A 22,096-nucleotide genomic window follows, 5' to 3' on the forward strand; every position below is an offset into this window, starting at 1 on the left:
AATGTCTTCAATCCCAGTTGATCCAATGCCAACATATTAGTTAATAGACTGATGTGTCAGTCAAGGTCCTGTATGTTAAGTGCCACAAATCCAACTCATTATTTTAAGCAAGTGGATGCTTATCAGACCCCACACCTGAAAAGTATGGGTAACTCTAGCTTTAAAAGCTGGACTCATCTGGAGGTCTATGCTCCTCTGTCCCCTGCCTTACTTCCTCCCCTGCTGGGCTAAGTGGCACTTCTAGGTGGGGCACAGCTGGCTACAAGCTCTCTGGGCCAGAGCCAGATGGGGTGGGAGATGCAACACCAAGATGGGGCGGAGGCTCCTCCGGGCACAGGTCCCTGCTGGCTGTCAGCAGGTCCAGCCCTGTGGCTCAGCGGGGGCTTGATGGTAACTTGCAGAGGGGCTTCTGTGCACCATGACGCAGCGCTCAGACCCGGTCTACTGGTTTTGGGTAGAGGAGGTGACACAGGCTGGAGGACAGAGGCAAACAGAGTTAAATACTTCTAAGTTTGGAGAATGTCTGGTTAAATTATCTAATTGTGTAATACTATTTTTTAAACTGTTTTTTCTTGGTAGGGAAAAAAACAGTCAAATTTCTGTACAGGCTACCACACACTGTGGGCCAGAGACATGGCAGAGAATCAGAGGAAATGAAGTCTCCCCTCCGGCACAGTGGGGTGGCCCTCTTCCACAGCCCATCCCCCACCCCTCGGCCTAGCTGGTGGCCCTGCATAGGAGCTGGGTAGGCAAGTGAATGTGGCTGGCGTGTGCTCCAACAACCCATCAAAGGAAGGCGGTGATTTTTAGTGTGGTGGAGAATGTGCCCAGGGTCACCCGGCAGCCACAGACCTCACAGGCCTTGATCCCTCCTGGACAGTGGGGACAGGCAGGGACACTGCGCTGCAGAGATGCAGTGAATGCCCCTACAGAGCACCACCAACACTCCAGGGAGCGGCAGTGCTGACCAAGTGCCATGAATGGAAAGACAATGCCGGTGTGCTGCCAACAGCAGGAATTTCTGCAGCAGCGCCATTCAGCATGGCGGCAAGGTCAGCCTGCAGAGGGGTGTGGCCGGGTGCTCAGGGGCCTCCTAAGGTGCCTTCAGGGGCTTCACCCCCACTCCATACACACACCTGAGTGTTCAAGGTCAGCCGTGTCCTGAGGGCAAATGGCACTGGAGCTGAACCAGCCAGTGTGAAACACAAGGGCACCTGAGCTCCCCACTGACAACAGTGCCCACGGGAACAGTCCAGTGGTGACAACCTCCTGCCACACCACCCCTGCTGACTATGATGGGGACAGCTTCCACTGTCTAAGGGATGGCTGGAGGGGGAGGTTGGCTTCCCCTGTGGCTCTGACTCAAAGATAGCTTCTCTATGTCCCAACCCGATCTCAGACAGAAAGCCCCGAAGCATACGCGGGCTTGCACTTTTAAAGGATTTGCCTGCCACCCCTTTAAAAATACAAGCAAGGCTTGTATGGGTCACGTTGTCCCCCAGGGATCTGCATGTGGATGCTTGGTCCTCCACAGGTGGGCCTGGGGGCAGCCCTCAGGTCGAGGGGCTCATGCCCTCAAAAGGCACCACGGGACCCCAGCTGCACTCCGGCCTCCCATCTTGCCATGTGACCCCTGCCACTGCCCCCACCCTGAAGTCCTCACCAGAGCCAAGGTGAGGTTGGACGATGCGGAACCTCCGAACAATAGGCTCACAAACCTCTTTGTGAACACTGACTACAACAGCCTGCCTTCAGATTTCTGCTGCTCCTCCCCACTGAGACACCATGAAGCCTCCCTCTCTGGTGTCCGCGGGAGGCCTGGGGTCCCCATCTACTGCTGTCCCCGCCCACCGTGTGCTTGGTGCGCAACCCGAAGAACTTCAGAGTGCTGAGAGCGCAGCTGCCGCGCTTTACTCTGGTTCTCCTCCACTTTCATTTTAAATATCTGAAATATATTAATCTTAGAAAACAATATTAACACAGTGCTCAGAGAACACAGGCTGTGGAGTGAACGGCAAGCCCAGGCTGCGAAACCGGGGGTTGTTTAAAAACCGGAGCATGTGAAGTCAAGCCCAGACCCTCGGCAGCCTCCCGGATGGGGCGTGTGACACCCCGAACAAGGGCAAGGAAGCAGAAGGGACAGCTCGGCCCCAGTGCCCTGCTCGGATGTGGCACCACGGCAGGCCCCCCGGGGCTTTGGGGGACAGGGCTAGCACAGTCTTGGAGTGGGCCTCAGTCTCTGAGCAGGTGTTCGGGCTTGGGGTAGCCAAAGAGAACGAAGTCCGCCTCGTAGAGTTTGTAGAGTTGTCGCCGCCAGGCCAGTGGGATCTTGGCGAACCAGTCCTCCTCCCAGCTGCTGGCAGTCCTGTTCCGGTAGCTCGGGGGGAAGTGGACCTGCGCGTCCACCTTGAGGAGCCGCAGCAGCTGGGCTGCGTCCTCATCCAAGGTCTCCAGCTTCCCCACGAAGTCGTAGTCTATCTGGCACGGGTGGCAGAGGCGGTACACCTGCCGCCAGTGCTCGTTGAAGGGCGCCAGCTTCTCGGTGTGCGGGTCCAGCAGATACTGGATGAAGTTGGCGAAGGTGACCTTGAGGCCGGCGCTGAAGGCCTCGCTCACCGAGGTGGGCAGGCTGGTGCGGTTGGCGTAGAGCCGCAGCATGGGCGCCGCGAACTTGCGGTAGAATTCCTCGTTCTCCAGCTCGAACTTGCTGCGGAAGGCCGAGATGAGCCGCACGAAGGGGTCGCGCACGAACAGGAACTTGGTGTACTTCTTCAGCTTGATCTTCATGAGGTGCCGCGAGAACCTGCCGTAGCGGCGCCAGAACTTGTTGAAGGTCAGGTGCGTGCTGGTGTTGTGCACGCGCTCGCGCGGGATTTCCAGCGGGTCGCGGTAGGGGGCGCCGCGGTCCAGCAGGCTCTCGCTCAGCACGATCATCACCCGCTTCCAGTTGGTGCACGCCACCTTGGGCACGTAGCAGTAGATGACGCCGTGGCGGTCGTCCACGATGAGGTGGTTCAGCTCGTAGTTGGGGATGTCGTCGAAGGAGCGCTCCTTGGTGGGGAAGGCCAGGCTGGAGTTGGCGCAGAAGCTGCGCAGCACGCTCCTCCGCTCGGCCTGCTGCTGGCCTGCATCGGGGTGCTGCTGGGCGCTCTGCGGGGACCAGTCGTAGCCCCTCACGCTCTCCTCCATGCGGCTCTGTGCCGGCTTGCTGGGGGCTAGCACCTGGGGCTGCTCGGTCTTTTTCTTGGAAAAGTCACTTTGCTTTGCACCGGAAGTGAGCAGCTTATCTAGAAATTCGTCCATATCGGAGGTGAGCTCTTTGTCCTCCCCCTGCCCCGGGGTGGGGAGAGGCGCCAGTGCGTGGGTTCTGGACAAGGAGGTGTGCAGGTAGAAGTGGGCAGTGCCCACGTTGTCCCAGTACACTATGATGAGCAGGACCATGAGGACAGACCCCAGCGCCAGCCACAGCCGGAAGAGCCGGGGCTTGGTCATGCTGCCCCGGCAGGGCTGGGCCCGCGCCTGGACCCTCTCACTTCAGCTTCACAGAGAGCCAGGGCATCGCTCTGGGGTGAACCTGGAGGAACAATGACACCATGTTAGCAGCAGCCCCTCTCACAGTTCCTCGTACCCCCGCCCTCCGTGCTTCTGACCCAGCCTTCTTAGGCTTCATCAGCATCCACCTCCTCTGTGCAAGGTGACTGAGGACACTCAGAACGACCCAACACACGTGCAACCAAGGAGACAAGCAGAGATCTTCCGTCACTGTACCACACAGAGGAAGGTCTAACAGCAAGGAGCTCCTCTCCAGGAGGAGGAGGAGGTGCAGTGAAAAACAGTCACCAGGAGGCTAAAGCCAAAGTTTAGGAAAATGCTGAAGATGCCCCTTCCCTAAAACGCCCTTCCACTGCGCGCACCTGTTAGAGATCACCCCTGCGGTGGCTGCCTGTGAGGGGAAGTGCCCTCCCCACACGGCACAACAACCTGCTTCCTGCTGGGTCTACCGCTTGATGTGGAAGGTGTGAAATATTCAACTAGTGAGCTTGGAGCCCAGGTCAGCAGGGAGGTGGGGGAGATGCGGGACACAGGCCAGGTTCCAGAGCTCCAATACCCATCTCATGAGTGGAGCTGGGAACATGCGCATGGTGGCCTCACAACAGAAAGCTTTTCAGCAACACCTGTTTCACGTAAGCCAAATACCAACGCAAGGCTACACGGGGGCCGTCCAGGAGCTGACCTTCCAGCCTTTCCTTCCCCAAACTCCTGACCCCTAACCAGGCCCCGGTAGCTGTAGTTCTGGGGCCAGGCAGGTAGCTGAACCCCTTCTCTCCACCCAGAGGAGCAGGAGGTGCTTTGATATAGTCCTGCAGTGGCTGGCCTCAAGCCCACTTGGTGTCAACAAGGTGGAAGGAAATGGTGCAAGGCAGGACACGTGCCCTCTGACCCACCCCCTCCCACCAGTGGGACACCTTAGGAAGCTGGGCTCACCCTACTCCTGTCCCCATCAGCACCCATGGGGTGGAGCCAAGTGGCTGGAGGTGGGGCTGGCTGGCATGCCACTTTCTCCACTCCTCTCTGCTGGGTGTAGAGAACATTAGCCAGACAACATTAATTGTCAGGAAGTAGAGATGACTAGATTAATACCACATGCAGTAAACTTCAAGGAAAAATTACAAGAAACAATACATTGCACCCTCAGGACCAAGTGCCATGGAACCCAAGCTGTGGGAAGGACACCCCAGCCCAGCAGCATGTGTGCAGACTGTATGTAACTGGACATCTATTTGTGAACATGTAGAGTCAGATATCTGGATGAGCATTCATCAAGACAGCACTGGCAAATAACCTTGGGTACTTGGGTGATAAGTGTCCTTGGGCATCTGGGTGACTCTGTTGTGGTTTATATCTAGATGTCCTGCAAAGCCTCATGCACTCACAGGGGGTGCTTTCAGGTGATGATTGGATCATGGGGGCGTGATACTTACCAGCGGATTAGCCCACTGGTGAGTTTATAGCTAAGTGATCACATTGGGAGGTAAAGCCCAGTTGGAGGAGGTGAGTTACTTCTTCTGCTCCTCCTTTGTTTGTTCTCAGCTTCCTGCTGCCACGCCATGGACCAAAACCCCTACAAAGTGGGAGCCTTTCATAAACCTTTCCTCCTTAAGTTATGGGTGTTGGGAATTGTGTTCCAGCAATGAGAAAGCAACTAAGACAATGACTTCTTTGTGGTTTACTGTATCTAAATGTTTTTGTTTATATTAACTGTTGTTTTTTACTATCAGAACACAATGTTCATTTTTTAAAATATAGGCTAGGGCCGGGGATATAGCTCAGCAGCATGGCACCTGCCTAGCAACTGCAAGGTCATGAGTTCCATTCCCAGTACCAAAAAAAAGAAAAGAAAAGAACAATTAAAAATATAAAAATATAGGCTACTGTTATAGTTAACTGTGTCAACTTCAGTAAGAAATGCTCAACTAAATTGGATCAACATAGTTCTAGGTGTGGCTGAGAGGAGTCCCACCTCTGGCCGGCTTGTCCCCTGGATGAGATAAAGGGAAACAAGGAAAGCTCACTTCTGTTTCTTCAGAGGAGCTCCAGTCTTCACCCTCACCTTGGACGTTGTTTTAGGGCTTCCAGCACTGACCCTTTGGCCTACTGATATGGACTCACATGGACACGACAGTGAGCTCCAGGCCTTCAACTGGATCTTTCAGATTTCTGGCACAGACAGCCCTTTCGCACTCTTCCACACCTGACTCTCTGGGCGGCCATTGTAAGCCTGCCTTGTAAATCTTCATAAACTTACATAGCTTGCATTAAATCTGTTTCTCTAATAAGCACTGACTAATACAGATTTTGGTACCAGGGTGGCTCTAGAGAAACAGAATTGTAAAGATGAAATTCTTTAATGGCTTTAATGGTTCCTGGAGTTGGCTCTCCAATTTGATGAGAACTAAAGATGTCATGGTCTCTCCTTCTGATACTGTGGGAAATTCTGATAGTCCTTGGTGTGAACTCCTTAAAGGAGTATGCAGTGTAGATCCATTGGATTATCCTAATTCACCACTTGTGAAATGTATGGAATTTAGTGATTCCATATATGATACTTTTGAATATTTTTGGCAGAGTGGGAAATACAATGATGCTGGCTGGTTGCTCTTAGCGTCTCTGGACAAACTAGTGAAGGAAAATAATGAGCTCAAAACATCCATAGGAAATCTAAAGTCTTCGAACTGAGGACAAATTAATAAAGGAAAATAAGGAGCTCAAAGATCCAAATTCCCTGCTCCGGACACCTAAGTATCTAAGCGTTTCTAAGTATGTCCTGAAAGAGCAACTCCTCTCTTTTAGCTGCAGGGTAGAGATTGAAGAAACCCCAACCAAAGTCCTTCTAATTTGATTGGATGAAAATACAGCGTAAGTTTAATGCTCATCCTCATAGAGTATCTGAAATAAAAGTAAGGGTACTGATTGGAAAAGAATGCGATCCCACAAGCTGGGATGGAGATGTTTGGGAGCATCCTGACAAGGCTCAGGATGTTGAGCTACTTACGGGATGCTAATGTGATTATTTTGCCAGAGGAAGAGATTTCTCCACCCACAGCGGTGGAGGCACCCTACCCCCACCCCCTGTGGAATTGGCCGCTCCTCCTATACCTGAGGAAACTAACCCTGTGTTGACCAAGCATGATAATGCTGACACTCCCCGAGACCCACCATCACCACCCATTTTTGGGCTTATAACCAAGCTTATAAGCCAAGCTCAAATCACAGAAGGCTCCTAAGAGTGAGGTACACAGTGTGACCCATGAGGAAGTCCACTATTCTCTCAACAAACATCTGAATTTTCTGTTATAAAAGGAGGCCTGATGAGCAACTGTAGAAATGGATCTTACGGGTGCGGGCTAATGGTGGCAAGAACAGACATCTGGGTCAGGCTGGGTTTGTTAATATGGGCCTGGTAGGTCGGGATTCTGAATTCAGTGTTGCAGCTTGCAGAGTGAAAAAAGGTGTTAACAGTTTATTAGACCGACTGGCAGAAGTATGGCTCTAAAGATGCCTCACTGTGAATGAGTTAGAGAGGCTTGATATTCGGTGGTTTACTGTTGATGAGGGGACTCAGAAGCTTAGGAAAATGGGAATGGTGGAATGGATCTGTCATACCAAATCTAATTCACCACACTGAGATGACCCAGAAAATGTACCCTTCACTAATACCCTGGGAAACAGATTCATGAGGGGAGCACCTGCATCCCTGAAAAGCCCCGTCACTGTCTTGTCTAGTCTCAGACCTTACAGTGGGGACCACAGTTACTCAACTGGGAAATTTAAGGGCAATGGGTTTCACTAGATCCTGGAGTGGCAGGGGTCAAGTGGCAGCACTTCATCACCAAAGGCAAGGTACATATACTTTTCATAATGGACAGCAGAAGTAGAACAATGATCAGAGCGGTCTCATACGTGTAGACCTATGGTGCTGGCTGATGAGCCACAGTGTTCTCGAAAGTGAAATAGATGTGAAGTCTAAAAGTTTTTACTAGATTTATATAATGAGAAGAAATTTAAGGGCAAATGAATAGAAATCTGTTCAAATCGCAGTAACAGAGAACCATGGCCCCTCAAACATTTCCCAGATCTGAGCCAGTTTACAGACCCAGAGTTCCCTGAATGAAGGGGAGCCTAAGTCTCCTTGAAGAAGGACCTTGGTGCACCACCAAAAATTTATACAGTCAGTCTTTCTCCCATCCTTCTTCAAAGGGACTTTGAGGAAGGATTTTTATCAGGGTAATTGTACATTGGGGGAAGGGAAATGATGGGACATTTTGGGGACTACTAGACACTGGTTCTGAACTCGCACTGATTTCAGGGGATCCAAAACATCATTATGACCCTCCATTGAGAGTAGGGGTCGACGGAGGTCAGGTGATCAACGGAATTTTAGCAAAGGTCCAACTCACAGAGGAGATAATTGGGCGATATATTTAGTACTTGGCAGAATCCTCACATAGGTTCTTCAACTTGTAGTATCAGGAAAGGCCAAATGGAAGCCATCAGAGTTGCCTTTACCTGGTGAAATAGTAAACAAAAACTACACTGCATTCCTGGGGGTATTGCAGAGATTAGTGCTAGGACCAAGGGCTTGAAGGATGCACAGGTGGTGGTTCCCACCACAGCTCCATTTAATTCTTCCATTTGGCCTGTGCAGAAGACAGATAGTTCTTGGATAATGATCACAGATTACAGTAAAATGAATCAATTTGTGACTCTGATTGCAGCTGCTGTACCAGATGTGGTTTCCTTGCTTGAACAGATTTAACACATCTGCTGGTACTTGGTACACAGCTATTGATTTGGCAAATGTCTTCTCCATACCTATCCATAAGGCCCATGGGAAGCAATTTGCTTTCAGCTGGCAAGGCCAGCAATATACCTTCAGTGTCCTACCTCAGGGTTAGAGTAACTCTAGCACTGTGTCACAACTGAGTTTGCAGGGATCTTGGTCACCTTTCTCTCCCACAAGGTATCACACGGGTCCATCCCATTGATGTTACGCTGACGGGATCAAGTGAGCAGGAGACAGAAACCACTCTGGATTTGTCAGTGAAGCATTTGTGAGCCAGAGGATGAGAAATAAATCCAACTAAAATTCAAGGCCCTTCTACCCCAGTGAAATTTCTAGGAGTCCAGTAGTGTGGGGCATGTAGAGATATCCCTCCTAAGGTATAAGATAAATTGTTGCATCTGGCTCCTCCCATAAAGAAGCACAGTGAGGCTATTTGGATTTTGGAGGCAACATATTCCTCATTTAGGTGTTTCACTCCAGCCCATTTACCGAGAGACTTGGAAAGTAGCTAGTTTTGAGCAAGGCCCAGCACAAGAGAAGGCTCTGCAACAGGTTCAGGCTGCTCTACCACTGGGGCCATGTGATCCAGCAGATCCAATGGTACTTGAAGTAGAGATGCTGATTGGAGTCTCTGGCGGCCCCCATAGGTGAACTGCAGTGGAGGCCTTAGGATTTTGGAGCAAGGCTCTGCCATCATCTGCAGACAACCACTCTCCCTTTGAAAAATAGCTCTTGGCCTGCTACTGCGCCTTAGTAAAAACTGAACACTTGATCATGGGGTACCAGGTTACCATGCAACCCAAGTTGCCCATTTTGAGCTGGGTATTATCTGACCAACCAAGTCATAAAGCTGAACATGCAGAATAACAGTCTATCATTAAATGGAAATGGTACACACATGACTGAGCCAGAGCAGGTCCAGAGGGCACCAGTAAGTTACATGAAGAAGTTGCCCAGATGCCCATGGCTGCTACTCCTGTTATACTGCCTTCTGTCTCCTAGCATGCACCTGTGGCCTCAGGAGGTATACTACCCTATCGGTACCGATGGGTGCATGGGGTATACACCCTGTGTACCAGGTGGGTATACCATACGGTCAGCTGCCAGAGGAAGAGAAGGCCACACCTGGCTTATGGATGGCTCTGCACATTATGCAGGCACTACCCAGAGGTAGACAGCCACAGCACTATGGCCCCTTTCCAGAACATTCCTGAAAGACAGTGGTGAAGGAGAAATCATCACAGTGGGCAGAACTTTAGGCAATGAACCTGGTAGTACATTTTGCCTGGAAGGAGAAATAGATGTGTGACAGTGTACTGATTTTTGGCAATAGTTAATGGTCTGGCAGATGGTCAGGAACTTGGAAGGCCCATGATTGGAAAACTGGTGATACAGATATTTGGGGAAGAAGTATGTGGATAGAACACTCCATGAGCAAGGGATATAAAAATATTTGTATCTCATGTAAATACACACCAAAAAGTGACTTCAGCAGAAGATTTTAACAATCAAATGGATAGGATGAACTGTTCAGCAGATAACAGTCCATCTTTCTTCAGTCACTTCTATCACTGCCTAGTGGGCTCAAGAGCAGAGTGTCCAGGGTGGCAGGAATGGAGCCTATGCATGGGCTCAGCAACATGGACTCCCACTCACCAATGCTGACTTGGCTACAGCCACTGCTGAACGTCCAATATGCCAGCAGCAAAAACCAACACTGAGTCCCTGATAGGGTACCACTCCCTGGGTGATCAGCCTATAACCTGGCAGCAGGTTGATTATATTGGACCACTTCCATCATGCAAAGGACAGAGTTTTGTCCTTACTGGCATAGACACTTATTCTGGATATGGATTTGCCTTCCCTGCACATAGTGTTTCTGCTAAAACTACCATATGTGGACTTGCAGAATTCCACCATCATGGAATTTCACACAGCACTGTCTCTGACCAAGAAACACATTTTATGGCCAAAGAAGTGAGGTGACGGGCTCATGCTCATGGAATTCACTGGTATTACCACATTCCTCACTATCCAGAAGTGGCTGGAATGACAGAAGGTAGAATGGTCTTTGGAAGAAGACCATTTGCAGTGACAGTGCCAGCTAGGTGGGGTGGCAACAGCTTGCAGGGATGGGGCACGGTTCTTCAAAGGGCTGTACATGCTTTGAGTTAGCATCTACTGTGTGGTATTGTGTCTCCCATAGCCAGGATTCATGGTCCAGGAACCAAGAGGTGGACGTGGGAATGACACCACTCACCATTGCCCCTAGTAATCCATGAGCAAAAGTATTGCTTCCTATTCCTTCAACCTTATGTTCTGCAGGACTAGAAATCTTAGCTCCAGAGTTGAGGGGAGGCTTTTACTAGGAAGCACAATGATTCCACTGAACTGGAAGTTAAGACTTCCGCTGGTCATCTTGGTCTCCTTATGCCTTTGAGTAAACAAGCTAAAAAAGGGAGGTAAGGTGTTGGCAGGGGTGACTGACCCAGACTATGAAGGTGAAATTGGACTACTGTTCTACAGTGGAGGAAAGGAAGAATACACTTGGTGTGTAGGAGATCCCTTAGGATGCCCCCTAGCATTACCATGCCCTGTTATTAAGGTTAACAAGAAACTACAATAACCCAGTCCAGGCAGGATAACAAATGGTCCAGAACCTTCAAAAATGAAAGTATATATACAAAAAAAGAATGAAGGTATGGGTCACCCTACCAAGGAAAGAACCGAGACCTGCAGGGTGCTTGTTGAAGGCCAAGGGAATACTGGATGGATAGTAGAAGGTAGTTCTAAATACCAGCTATGATCCCATGATAGTTACAGAAGTGAGGACTGAAACTGTAATAGTTCTCTCCTGGTATGCTTCTTATGTAATATGTTGATAAACAATATTAGTTCTTAAGTACTACTGTTAAAGCTGTGTTATACTGTTCAAGTTATAAAATGTTAGGAGCAAATATTACCCAAAGAAAACCTGTCTTCTATTCTGGGGAGCGAAGCAGTACATTTCCACTTATATGCAGAATAGTTATAACATGTTCAGCATAAGTATAAACTTGTCTTTGTATCTGAAAACCAAGTATGATTTAGGGAAATGTGTCTGGATGTCAAGTTGACAAGGGGTGGACTGTGGTAGTTCACTGACTGTGTCAGCTTGAGTAAGAAATACCTAACTAAATTGGATCAGTGCTCTTTCTTGCTCATTCTTGAGCCCAAAAAGGATGGAAGAGTCAGAACCTGAAGGAAAGCGAGCTCGCTCCAAGGCTGAGGACAAGAATGACAAAGCCTATATACCCAATGTGCCATTCCAACAGCCCCAGCAACTACTGCTCCAGAAGCTGCTGTAGCAAAGATGCAAGGAACAGCAGGACAATGGCAGCGAACCCCAGGGAGATGAGGACAACATCCTGCTGGGCCCTCGGTCCAATGTCAGCCTCCTCAATTTTCACCCGCACCTCAAAGAGGTTTCGGTCTTCGAGGAGTCTGAGGAGAAACAATTGAAAGAAGCAGAAAAGTCTGGAGGATGTGGCTGAGGGCCAAAGTCAGTGAGGGAGACAGTCAAGGGCATCACATATGATGACCGTATCAAAACAAGTTGGATACCACCCATTATGTCCTCAGCAGTCTGAGGAGCAGCATGAGCACACATTGAAGAAGTATCACATCTTGGTGGAAGGAGGCGGTTTCCCAAGACCCATCAAGACCTTCAAGAAAATTAAGTTTCCCGCAGCCATCCTTCGAGGCCTGAAGAGGAAAGCCATCCTCTACCCGACACCTACCCAGATCCAGGGTCTCTTCACCATTCTATCTAGCTGAGACATGATTGGTATCACCTTCAGGGGGTCAGACAAGACCCTTACGTTCATGCTGCTTATCATAATGGTTTCCTGGAAGAGAAGAAGTTGCCTTTCTCTAAGGATGAGGGGCCGTATGGACTCATCATCTGCCCCTTCCAGGAACTGGCCAAGTAGACCCATGGCATCCTGGACAATTACTGCCACCTGCTGCAGGGGGACGCTTTACCCCTCCTGCACTGTGCTCTCTGCATTGGGGGTATGTCCCTGAAAGAGCAGATGGAGACCATCCCACACCGTGCACACATGATGGCAGCCACCCTTGGGTGCCTCATGGATTTGCTACACCAGAAGATGGTCAGCCTAGACATCTGTCACTATCTGGCTTGGATGAGGCTCACAGCGTTGATCAACTGGGCTTTGAGGGCAACAGCTGTACCACCTTCTCCTACTCTAAGGGCCAGTAGCAGACTCTGCTCTTCAGTGCCACCATGCCAAAGAGGACCCAGAACTTTGCTAAGAGTGCCCCAGTAAAGCCTGTCACTATCAACGTGGAGTGCACATGGGCTGCCAGCTTGGATGTCATACAGGAGGTAGGATATGTGAAGGAGGAAGCGAAGACGGTGTTACCTGCTTGAGTGCCTACAGAAGACCCCACCCCTGTGTGCATCTTTGCGGAGAAGAAGGCAAATGTAGATGCCATCTCTGAGTGCCTGCTGCTGAAGGGGATTGAGGCTGTGGCCATCCATTGGGGCAGAGGCCAGGAAGAACTAACCAAGGCCATTGAAGTGTTTCAGGTGGGCAAGAAAGATGTCCTGATGGCCACAGACATAGCCTCCAAGGGCCTGGACTTCTCTGCCATCCAGCACGTCATCAATTATGACATGCCTGAGGAAATAATTATGTGCACCAGATTGGCTGTACTAGGCTCTTGGGAAATGCTGCCATTGCCACCACCTTCATTAATAGGGCCTGAGATAAGTTGGTGTTAATGGGCCTCAGGGCCCTACTTTTAGAGGCAAATCAGAAGGCGCCACCAGTGCTGCATGGACTGCACCGCAGGGTGATGCTGGCCATTGCAGGAGAGTGTGGCTGTGTGTCCTGTGGGGGCCTTGGCCATCGGATCACCAAGTGTCCCAAACTTGAGGCCATGCAGACCAAGCAGCTCAGCCAACATGGGCCATGAGGACTACCTGGCCCACAGCTCTATGGACTTCTGAGCCGTCTGCTTCCCTTCCTTCTAATGACCGATTAAAGATGTATGTCCTATGCAAAATTAATAGATTACTGGGGTTTGTCATCTTCATATGGTTTTGAATTGTAGTATGGATAAATAAGTTAATGGGCTATGTACTGTTTTAGTTCTCTGTACTTGCTCATAAGCATGTAGTTATTATTCTAATGCTGGTTATATATGTTTTATGTACCGTAATACATGTATGATATTTGTTATAGTGGTAATGGGGCAATGCGTTAGTACATGAAGTACGTAAGGTAAAGAATAGCATGACTGTAAAATGCTACAATATATGACTGCAATATTGGTGAAGGATAGTTTAATTAGAATTACAGCTTTGGAGGTTGGTGGTAGAGCTTAAGCTTCTTGCTTAACTTTTATGTCCTAGGGCCGGGGTGGTGAACCTATGACACACATGCCACAATGGGCTGTTTGTATCAGGGAAAGCCCTAAAAGGTTTGCCATTACTGTCCTAGGGAGATAAACTCTGTTTTTGGTTTATAAACCCAGAGTAATACTTACACTACAAAGATTCATCATTTTAGTCGTTTATTTTCTAGTAGACTCATGAATGGTATAAAGATTAAAATAACAGGAAAGTGTAAGATCAATGTTAGTTGATCAATAATAGTAAGTGGGTACTATATTGGCTGCTTTCCAATCCACGTTAGCGCAACTAAATTTGCTATTAGCATTCAGATAGGCATTGATTTGAAGGACAAAATATTATGTTTCATTGTTTTGATGAGTGAAGGATAGGAATGACAGTTAACGTTAGGATGGAAAATGTTAGTCCTTGTACCCCTCCAAGTTTATTGGGGATGGAACATAGGATCGCACATGTGAGTTGGGAATATTCTGGTATAATATATGGAGGAGTGTTAAGCAGGCATGTGGCTATGTAATTACCTCAGTCTCCTGTAAGTCTGGAGAGAATAAAACTAAAATTAATAAAGTTAACAATGAATAGAACACCTAAGATATCTTTAAATGTATAGGGATAAAATGGAATTTTATCTAAGTTGATGCCTTTATGAAGAAATAAAAGAATTACTAGGAAAGCTGGGATAATAAATGGTAAAAGGAAAAGCTAATTAATTGGATCAGCATAGTTCTGCTGTGGCTGAGGGGATTTACTGAAGACCAAAGCCTCCCCTCCCCCATGGGCTTGTTGCCTGAATGAATAAAAGGGAAATGAAGAAGGAAGGCTTTCTTTGGAGGAGCTCCAGTCTTCACCTTCACCTTGGACATTGTCTCCTGGCTTCCAGCACTGACCCTTCAGCTTCCTGATATGGACTCCCATGGGACACTACAGTGAGCTCCAGGCCCTGGACTGGATCCTTTGGATGTCTACCATGAAGATAGCCTTTCTGCACTCTTCCATTCCTGACTCTGGCCATTGTAAGCCTCTCTTATAAATCCTTAAGTATCTTTATATCTTACATTACATCTGTTTCTCTAGTATGCACTGACTTATACAGCAACCATAAAAATTAAGTGTCACAAAAGAAACAATAAACAAATCGACTTCAGGAAATTAAAAGCTGTTGTGTATGACAAGCTGCATCAACAGTAAAAAAGCTCTTAATGGGAGAAATATTTGCAGACCATGTGCCTGACCTGAAATTAATATCCAGAAACCACAAAAAAACTCCTAAAAGTAAAAAACAATCAACCTGATTTAAAAATGGCCAAAAGACTTGAACAGACCTTTCTTTGAAGATAATATACAAATGTCCAATGAACACAGCACGCGAAAAGGTGCTCAAAATCACTAGTCATCAGGGAAATGCAAAACAAAAGCCCAATAAAAAACCACCTCACACCTATTAGGAACACAATGATCCAAAAACCTGAAAAAGCTGGGGGTAGTGGCACAAACTTTTGACCCCAGCACTTGAGAGGCTAAGGCAAGAGTATTGCTCCAAGTTCAAGGCGAGCCTGCGCTACATAGCAAGACCCTGTCTCCAAAAACAAACAACAAAACAAAATAAAAACAAACAAAAACAGCAACAACAACAAAACCCCTGAAAATAACAAGTACTGACAAGGATAGGACAAAAGTGCAATCCTCATCTACAGCTGGTGGGAAGGTAAAATGGTGCAATCCTATGGAAAACAGGTTGGCAGTTCCTCAAAAAGCTGAACATAGAATTACCATATAAAATTACCATATGAAGCCGGGAGTGGTGGTACACACTTTTTAATCTCAGCACTTGGGAGGCTGAGGCAGGAGGATTGCTGTAAGTTTGAGGCAAGCATGGGCTACATAGTGAGTTTAAGGCCAATCTAAACTACACAGTGAGACCCCATTTCAAGGAAACTAACTAACTAACTAAAATTACCATACAATCCAGCAATTCCATTTCAGGGTCTACACCCAAAGGAATTGAAAGCAGGGTCTAAAGAGGTATTTGCACCCTGTGTTCACAACAGCATGAGTCCCAACAGCTAGAGCATGGCAGCAACTCAAGTGTCTACAAATGGATGAATGGATAAGCCAGTTGCAGTGTCTCCTCACCACAAGACAGCCTTAAGAAAGAGGGAGATACTGGCACCTGTTGCAACACAGATGAACCTTGAGGAAATGATGCTCAGGGAAATAAGACTGACACAAATCATGAGATTCCATTACGTGACGAGCCAGAGGAGACAAATGCACAGAGACAAAATGTAGATGGGTGGTGGCCAGGGGCTGGGGAGGAAGAACGGGAAGTGAGTGCATAATAGAGACGCTGCTTTAGTTTTGCAAGAAAAGAGGAGTTCTTTTTTTTGGTACCGGGAATTGAACTCGGGACCTTGCACTTGCCAGGCAGGCGCTTGTGCCACTGAGCTACATCCCCGGCCTGAAGAATGGAGTTCTGGAGAAGGATGCTGCTGATGTTTGCACAGCCATGTCGATATGCTTATATGTCACAACAACAAAAATTAGAACAGAAAAAAGAAGGGACAGATCATCGAATGAGAGCTATAATAAAGGACTTGGAGGTATTAGTGAATGAGTAAAGCAAAATGCAGGACTGTGTGTTTTCAGAAGTTCTGGCTTTAAGAACACTACGAAGCTGTAGCGGGTGGGCAGCTCAGTGCAATGTCTACTGCTGAAACTTCCACTCACCCCTTGCCAAAGACCTCTGGGCTGACTTTGCCTGCAAAGATCATCGAAAAGACATTAACTTCCCAAAATGTATAATGGGGGTGTGCAGGAGAACAAGATAGAAAATAAGTCCTACCTCATTTTTTTGTAGGAAATAAGACATAAAACAAACTCTGAAGATTCCCTTTGGACAGCCAAAGTCCTGCACGTCTGGTTACTCAACTCTGCACTGCTCCAGGGCCTCGCCACGCCCTGTGACCACACTACCAGACCTGCTTTGGGCGCCGCCCTCCCAGCCTTTTCACAGCAAGGCGCCGAGCCCTTCAACTCTGGCTGTGGGAGAGCATTCACCTTTGAGTCTGAGAGGCACTGGTTCTTTTTCAACATCAAGGGAAGGCCCTGTGTTGTCATTTCCAACCTCAGACAAGCCACATAAATAGCAGTTGCAGAAACAAACCAGCAGATACATGAACTAGGTCTGTGACAGCGATTCTTTGAAGTGAGAACTCTGCTACTTGAAAACACACAGAGTCACAGGTCTCGGAACTTCAAGGAACATGAGAAAAGGGAGACAAGGGCCCCAAGAAAATATCACCAACAAGCTGTACTTTTAAAGGCAGTGTGAGCTTCTAGATACTTCTGCCCCATGACCTGACAGCTCCAGCCTGAAGCCTGGGCAGCATTTTGCTGCCTTCTGGGGACAGAGAAGTGTGCAGCAGGTCAGATGAGAGCAGCCAGACCAAGAACCGAGATCATGATCTCACCCACCAAAAAACAGCGGGCACACTGCCCTCAGAGAGTGATTTTTCCATTCAAAAACTAAGGGCATTATTTCTAAATACAAATCTCTCCTTATGTCAGAAAAGCAGTCAGCAGAAAATCCTACATGTCCTGAAGAAGCAGCGTGCTGGTTTCCCAGACGAAAGGACTTCCCATCATCCAGTTGTGTGTGAACTTGGCTTCTGCCATCTGCAGAGAACGGAGAAAGCACGGTCTCACCCAGAGGTGGGGCTACCGTTCCACCGGCTGTGTCCCAGGTCCTCATCAATGCTGCTGCAACCTGGAGCAAGTTTAAACCCAAACCAGGCGGTTACAGCAACAGGGTAGCTCTTCACCTGGACAGGGCTGCCAGACTATTTTTTCTTTGTACACAACATGCAGGGCAGGATGCCCAGACAGACTCAGCAGCCCAGGAAGCAGGCCCAGCACTGGGGCCCCACCGGTACAAACGAACCTTCACACCAATAGCAGACTTTTTAGAAAGGAGGTCCCCAATGACAGCGGCCTTGTCCAGCCCACCTTGGAGCGGAACACACAGAACAAGAAGGGCACCTTTGGGGACTGGATGTCTATGAGTGGGAACACAGGTCCATTCCTGCCTTCCGATTGGGGTTTACACCATCACTCTCCTGGGCCCGGACCTCACAGCCTCTAAAATCATAGGAGCCAATTCCTTATGATCAGTCTCTTCACACACTGGTCCCCTAGTACAAACACTTCCTTGTCACTTGAACCAGAAGTTTCGTGTGTGTTGTGCACAGTGCAGACAGATGTGACTGATGTGACTGTGAGCACCGAGAACTGGAAGCAGGCCTGTGGTCTGGGGGAAGGAAGCCAGCGTCAGGGTCAGCCCGACTGCCCGGGAGCGCCGGGGATCCACTGTTTCCCACGCAGGTGCCAGCTGTCCCTGCACTATGTGTGGGATGCCCGTTCCTTCCTGACAGAGCCGCTCTGGCACCTCTGCTTTTTTTCTATCCGGTTTAGTGGTGTATGATTTACACACAGTAAAACTCCTGGTTCTTGCTACATGGACAGTCGGGTGAGTTTGGCAAGTACACGCTACGATTAAGATACAGGACATCTCCAACACTCCTAAAAGTTCCCTTCTCACCTGCTCTACACACAGCTCCAGGCAAGGCCCACTCTGTTTCCAGAATATAAGTGGATTTTGCAGTATGTAGACTTTCACGTGTGGCTTTTCTTAGTGCAGTGCTCCTGAGATTCATCCAGGCTGTTGCTTATCTTGACAGACAGTTCTTTTTCTTATTGCAGAGTAGTATGTCACAGTATGAATATCCACAGTTTATTATCTATTTCCCAATTGATAAGCTGATGGGAACTTTTCTGCATATAGGCCAGACTTTTTAGTCAGTAACAATGCAGGGCATCAGTTCAAAGTGACCATCAAAGTATGCTATGCAATAAACCAAACACACAAGCTTCAATACTGCATGGTTCCTCTTATATGAGAAGCCCAAAGTACACATCTGTTAAACAGCAAACTAAAAGATACATGACAGGAACCAAGGAGACAGATCTTTTGCAAGTGAGAAGGTGATCAAGAGGAGGAGGGAGATGAGGGGAAGGAGATGAAAACAGAATTAAGATATGTTATATGTGTGGGCCAACACTCCACAATAAACGCACCCACTCATGGACTCATACAAAAAGAAATAACCAAATAGTAGAATACACAAATCTTAGACCGCCAGTGATCTCTCAGTTACAAAATCTTAGGGGATCCACACGGAAAGCTACAAAACACTGCAAAGACAAAATGAAGCTCTAAATGAATGAAGAACTGTGTCAAACACACCCACTGGAAGCCTCAACATGAAGAAGTCTGTTCCTTTTTCTTTTTTTGTCTTTTTGAGACAGGGTTTCACTATGCAATTTAGGCTGGCCTTAAACTCACTTTGTAGCCAAGGCTGGCCTCGAACTCACAGCAATCCTCCTTCTTCAGCCTCCCGAGTGCTGGGATTACAGGCGTGCGCCACCACACCGGCTTCAAGAAGTCTGTTCTTTCAGGCTGGGTTCCAAAATCCCAGGAGGAGTTTTGTATGGATTGACAAAACTATTATTTATTTAGTTAGTTAGTTAGGTTTTTTTTGAGACACGATCTCGCTATGCAGTTCAGGTTGGCCTTGAGCCCCCTTTGCTGCCCAGGCTGGTCTTGAACTCGCAACAATCCTCCTGCCTCAGCCTCCCGAGTGCTGGGATTATAGGTGTGCACCACCACGCCTGGCAACAAAACTATTTTTTAAAGGTATTAGAAAATGCAAAGGTCCTAGAATAACCAAGACAAGCTTGAAAAGGAAGCACAGATTTGGAGAACTTATACCAATTCAAGACTGACTACAAAGCTGTGAAGTAGCAATGCAGTGTGTAAGGACAGACAAAGATAAATGGAAGAGGAAAGAGTCCAGGAGACCCATACATATGTGGCTAATTTATGTTTAACAGAAGTGACAAAGTACTTCAATAAGAAAGTCTTTCAGGGGCTGGGGATTTCGCTCAGCGGCAAAGTGCCTGCCTGGCAAGCACAAGGTCGTGAGTTCGGTTCCCGGTACTGGAAAAAACAAAAACAAAAACAAAAACAAAAACAAAAAAAAAAAAGAAAGAAAGGAAGTCTTTCAACAAATGGTGCTGAAGCAACAGGATGTCTGTATAGAAAAGAACAAACCTCAAGCCCAAACCTCACACCATATACACAATTCATCATGATGGGCCACTCCCCTAAACATAAACACCAACTATAAATCCTTCAAAGCAAAAAGGAGATGTTGCCCACAACTTCAGGGGAGGCAGATATGTGTCAGGATACCAAAAGCACAAACCACAAGAGGAAAAAAAAAAAACTTATACATTGGACTTCAACAAAATTTAAAACTCAGGTTCTTCAAATTTCACCATTAAGAAAACTGATTCCAGACCTCTGGGAGGCTGAGGCAGGAGGATCACAAATTCAAGCTCAGTCTGAGCACCTTAATAAGACACTGTCTCAAAATGAGAATAAAAATAAAATGGGCTAGCTGGGCGTGGTGGCACATGCCTATATTCCCAACATTCAAGAGGCTAACGAAGGAGGATCACTGTGAGCTCAAGGCCAGCCTTGGCAATGCAGTGAGTTCAAAGGCAGCCTGCAATACAAAGCAAGACCCTGTTTCAAAAAAAAAAAGCTGTGCTGAGAGTTGGGGTGTATCTCAGTTGTAGAGACCCTGCCTAGCATGCACGACACCTTAGGTTCAATTCCCAGTACCCCCAAGATAATAAAGATGTTTGTTCTAAGCTGTTTGCACATATTAATTTGCTTAATTTTCATACTAATTGTGATAGAATTAGGGCAAAATATTGGAAGACTGTCCAAGTCTCTGTAGCTATCAAGTGCTTTGAGCTCTAGTCTGCAAGTCTGACAGTCCACCTTCCCAAGCACTCTGCTCTTCCAGCCTCTACAGTACAGACTCGTGCAGAAATGGGGGACCTACTGGATTTTTACCACCTTTATTTCTGAAAGAATTAGCTCCTTCATTTCCAAACAACCAAGCTCTTGAGCATTAAATCAACTGACAGGACCTTCATGAGGAAGTCTAAGAATCTTTCAAGTTTTATTTATTTATGCTACTGCCAAAGACCAGAAAGTACTTAGAGCTTCTGCTTACTGCTTTTCCAGCTTAACAAACATTCTACAAAGCAAATAATTCACTGCAGTTCCACCACTGTAGTCAACAAAAACTTGGAAAGTTCCTATTACTGGTGTCAACATTTACTCTGAGCATTCCCTGAGCTGCCCAGCCCTGCATTTACATGGTGCACTCATTAAAACCCCTACTGTAAGACGAGCTTTCACTTGGTACCACCAGAACTATGCTTTTTTTTTTTTTGGTTTTTCTCCGGTACCGGGAACCGAACTCACGACCTTGCCTTGCCAGGCAGGCGCAAATCCCTAGCCCCAGGACTATGGTTTATTTGCTTAAAAAATTACTTCATTTGTGTTCAGTTAACCCTGAAAATGAAAGCTGACAGTATATATGAATAAATATAAGTGATCAGTGGTCACACTAATGAGACCAGAACATGAACGTAGGTCCCAGAAGACCTGAATGAAAGCTGACCACAAGTTTGGCCTCTAAAGTCTGGTGATTTCCCTGCAGAGCTGGGTGGAGGGCACAGCACGCACTGGCTCTTTCTTCCCTGGTCTCTGAGTCCCTGGGCAGCATCTTCCAAGTGGACAGGGTCCGAGCACACGCCACCAGCCTAGCACTCCCAGGCCACATGCTGAGTCCTCAAAAGACAGTGATTGTGTCTGATGCATCTTCTATATGCCACTCAATACCCCAAAAGATAACTCACTTCTAAGAGTTAAGTCAATTCAAATAAACTATTTCCAAGGAAAATAATAATGCATTTCACCATGATCAGTGTAGACACATGCACGGGGTTTCACCTGCGGAATCAATGCAGACCCTGCCCTCTCCCGGCCTTGCTGTACCCCATCTCCCCACAAGCTCACCCTGGTTTTTTTTTGGTCTTTTGTTTTTTGAGACAGGGTCTCACTGTGCAGTTCAGGCTGGCCTTGAGCTCACTTTGTAGCCCAAGCTGGCCTCGAACTCGCAATGATCCTCCTGCCTCAGCCTCCTGAGTGCTGCGATTGCAGGCGTGCACCACCACGCCCAGTTAGTTCACCCTGGTTGAGCCGCCGTCTGCTCTCGCCTGCATGTTACAATAGCCGGCAAACCTCTTCCTGCTTCTGCCCTCCTTCCGCTACAACCAACCCCAGAGCCACAGTTTTTCTGGTAAGAGCCAGATCCTGGCACATCTCTTCCCCAAATCCTCCAATCACAGGTGTC

At 47.8% G+C, this 22,096-nt stretch overlaps 1 protein-coding gene and 1 pseudogene across 3 annotated transcripts in view; one reads left to right on the top strand and one right to left on the bottom strand.

Annotated features, from left to right (window-relative positions):
• Window positions 1-774: 774 nt before the first annotated feature.
• The window catches only part of Chst12 (carbohydrate (chondroitin 4) sulfotransferase 12), a 28,175-nt gene continuing 6,853 nt past the window's right edge, over window positions 775-22,096 (bottom strand). The window contains exons 1-2 of one of the 3 annotated variants that reach the window (XM_005397876.2): window positions 17,356-17,377; window positions 775-3,574 (exon numbers count right to left, since the gene is read on the bottom strand). In XM_005397876.2, coding sequence (XP_005397933.1) covers window positions 2,233-3,492 — 1,260 coding nt within the window. In that variant the 5' untranslated portion in view covers window positions 3,493-3,574; window positions 17,356-17,377 and the 3' untranslated portion in view covers window positions 775-2,232. Of the gene's footprint in view, window positions 3,575-9,469; window positions 9,492-17,355; window positions 17,378-22,096 lie in introns of those variants that run through there. The other 2 variants (XM_013521288.1, XM_005397875.1) reach the window with 2 other exon arrangements.
• On the top strand, window positions 11,315-13,501 carry LOC102023445 (annotated as a pseudogene).

The sequence above is a fragment of the Chinchilla lanigera genome, unplaced genomic scaffold, assembly GCF_000276665.1.
Source record: "Chinchilla lanigera isolate Chin_1 unplaced genomic scaffold, ChiLan1.0 scaffold00059, whole genome shotgun sequence".
In the NCBI taxonomy this organism is placed as follows: Eukaryota; Metazoa; Chordata; class Mammalia; order Rodentia; family Chinchillidae; genus Chinchilla; species Chinchilla lanigera.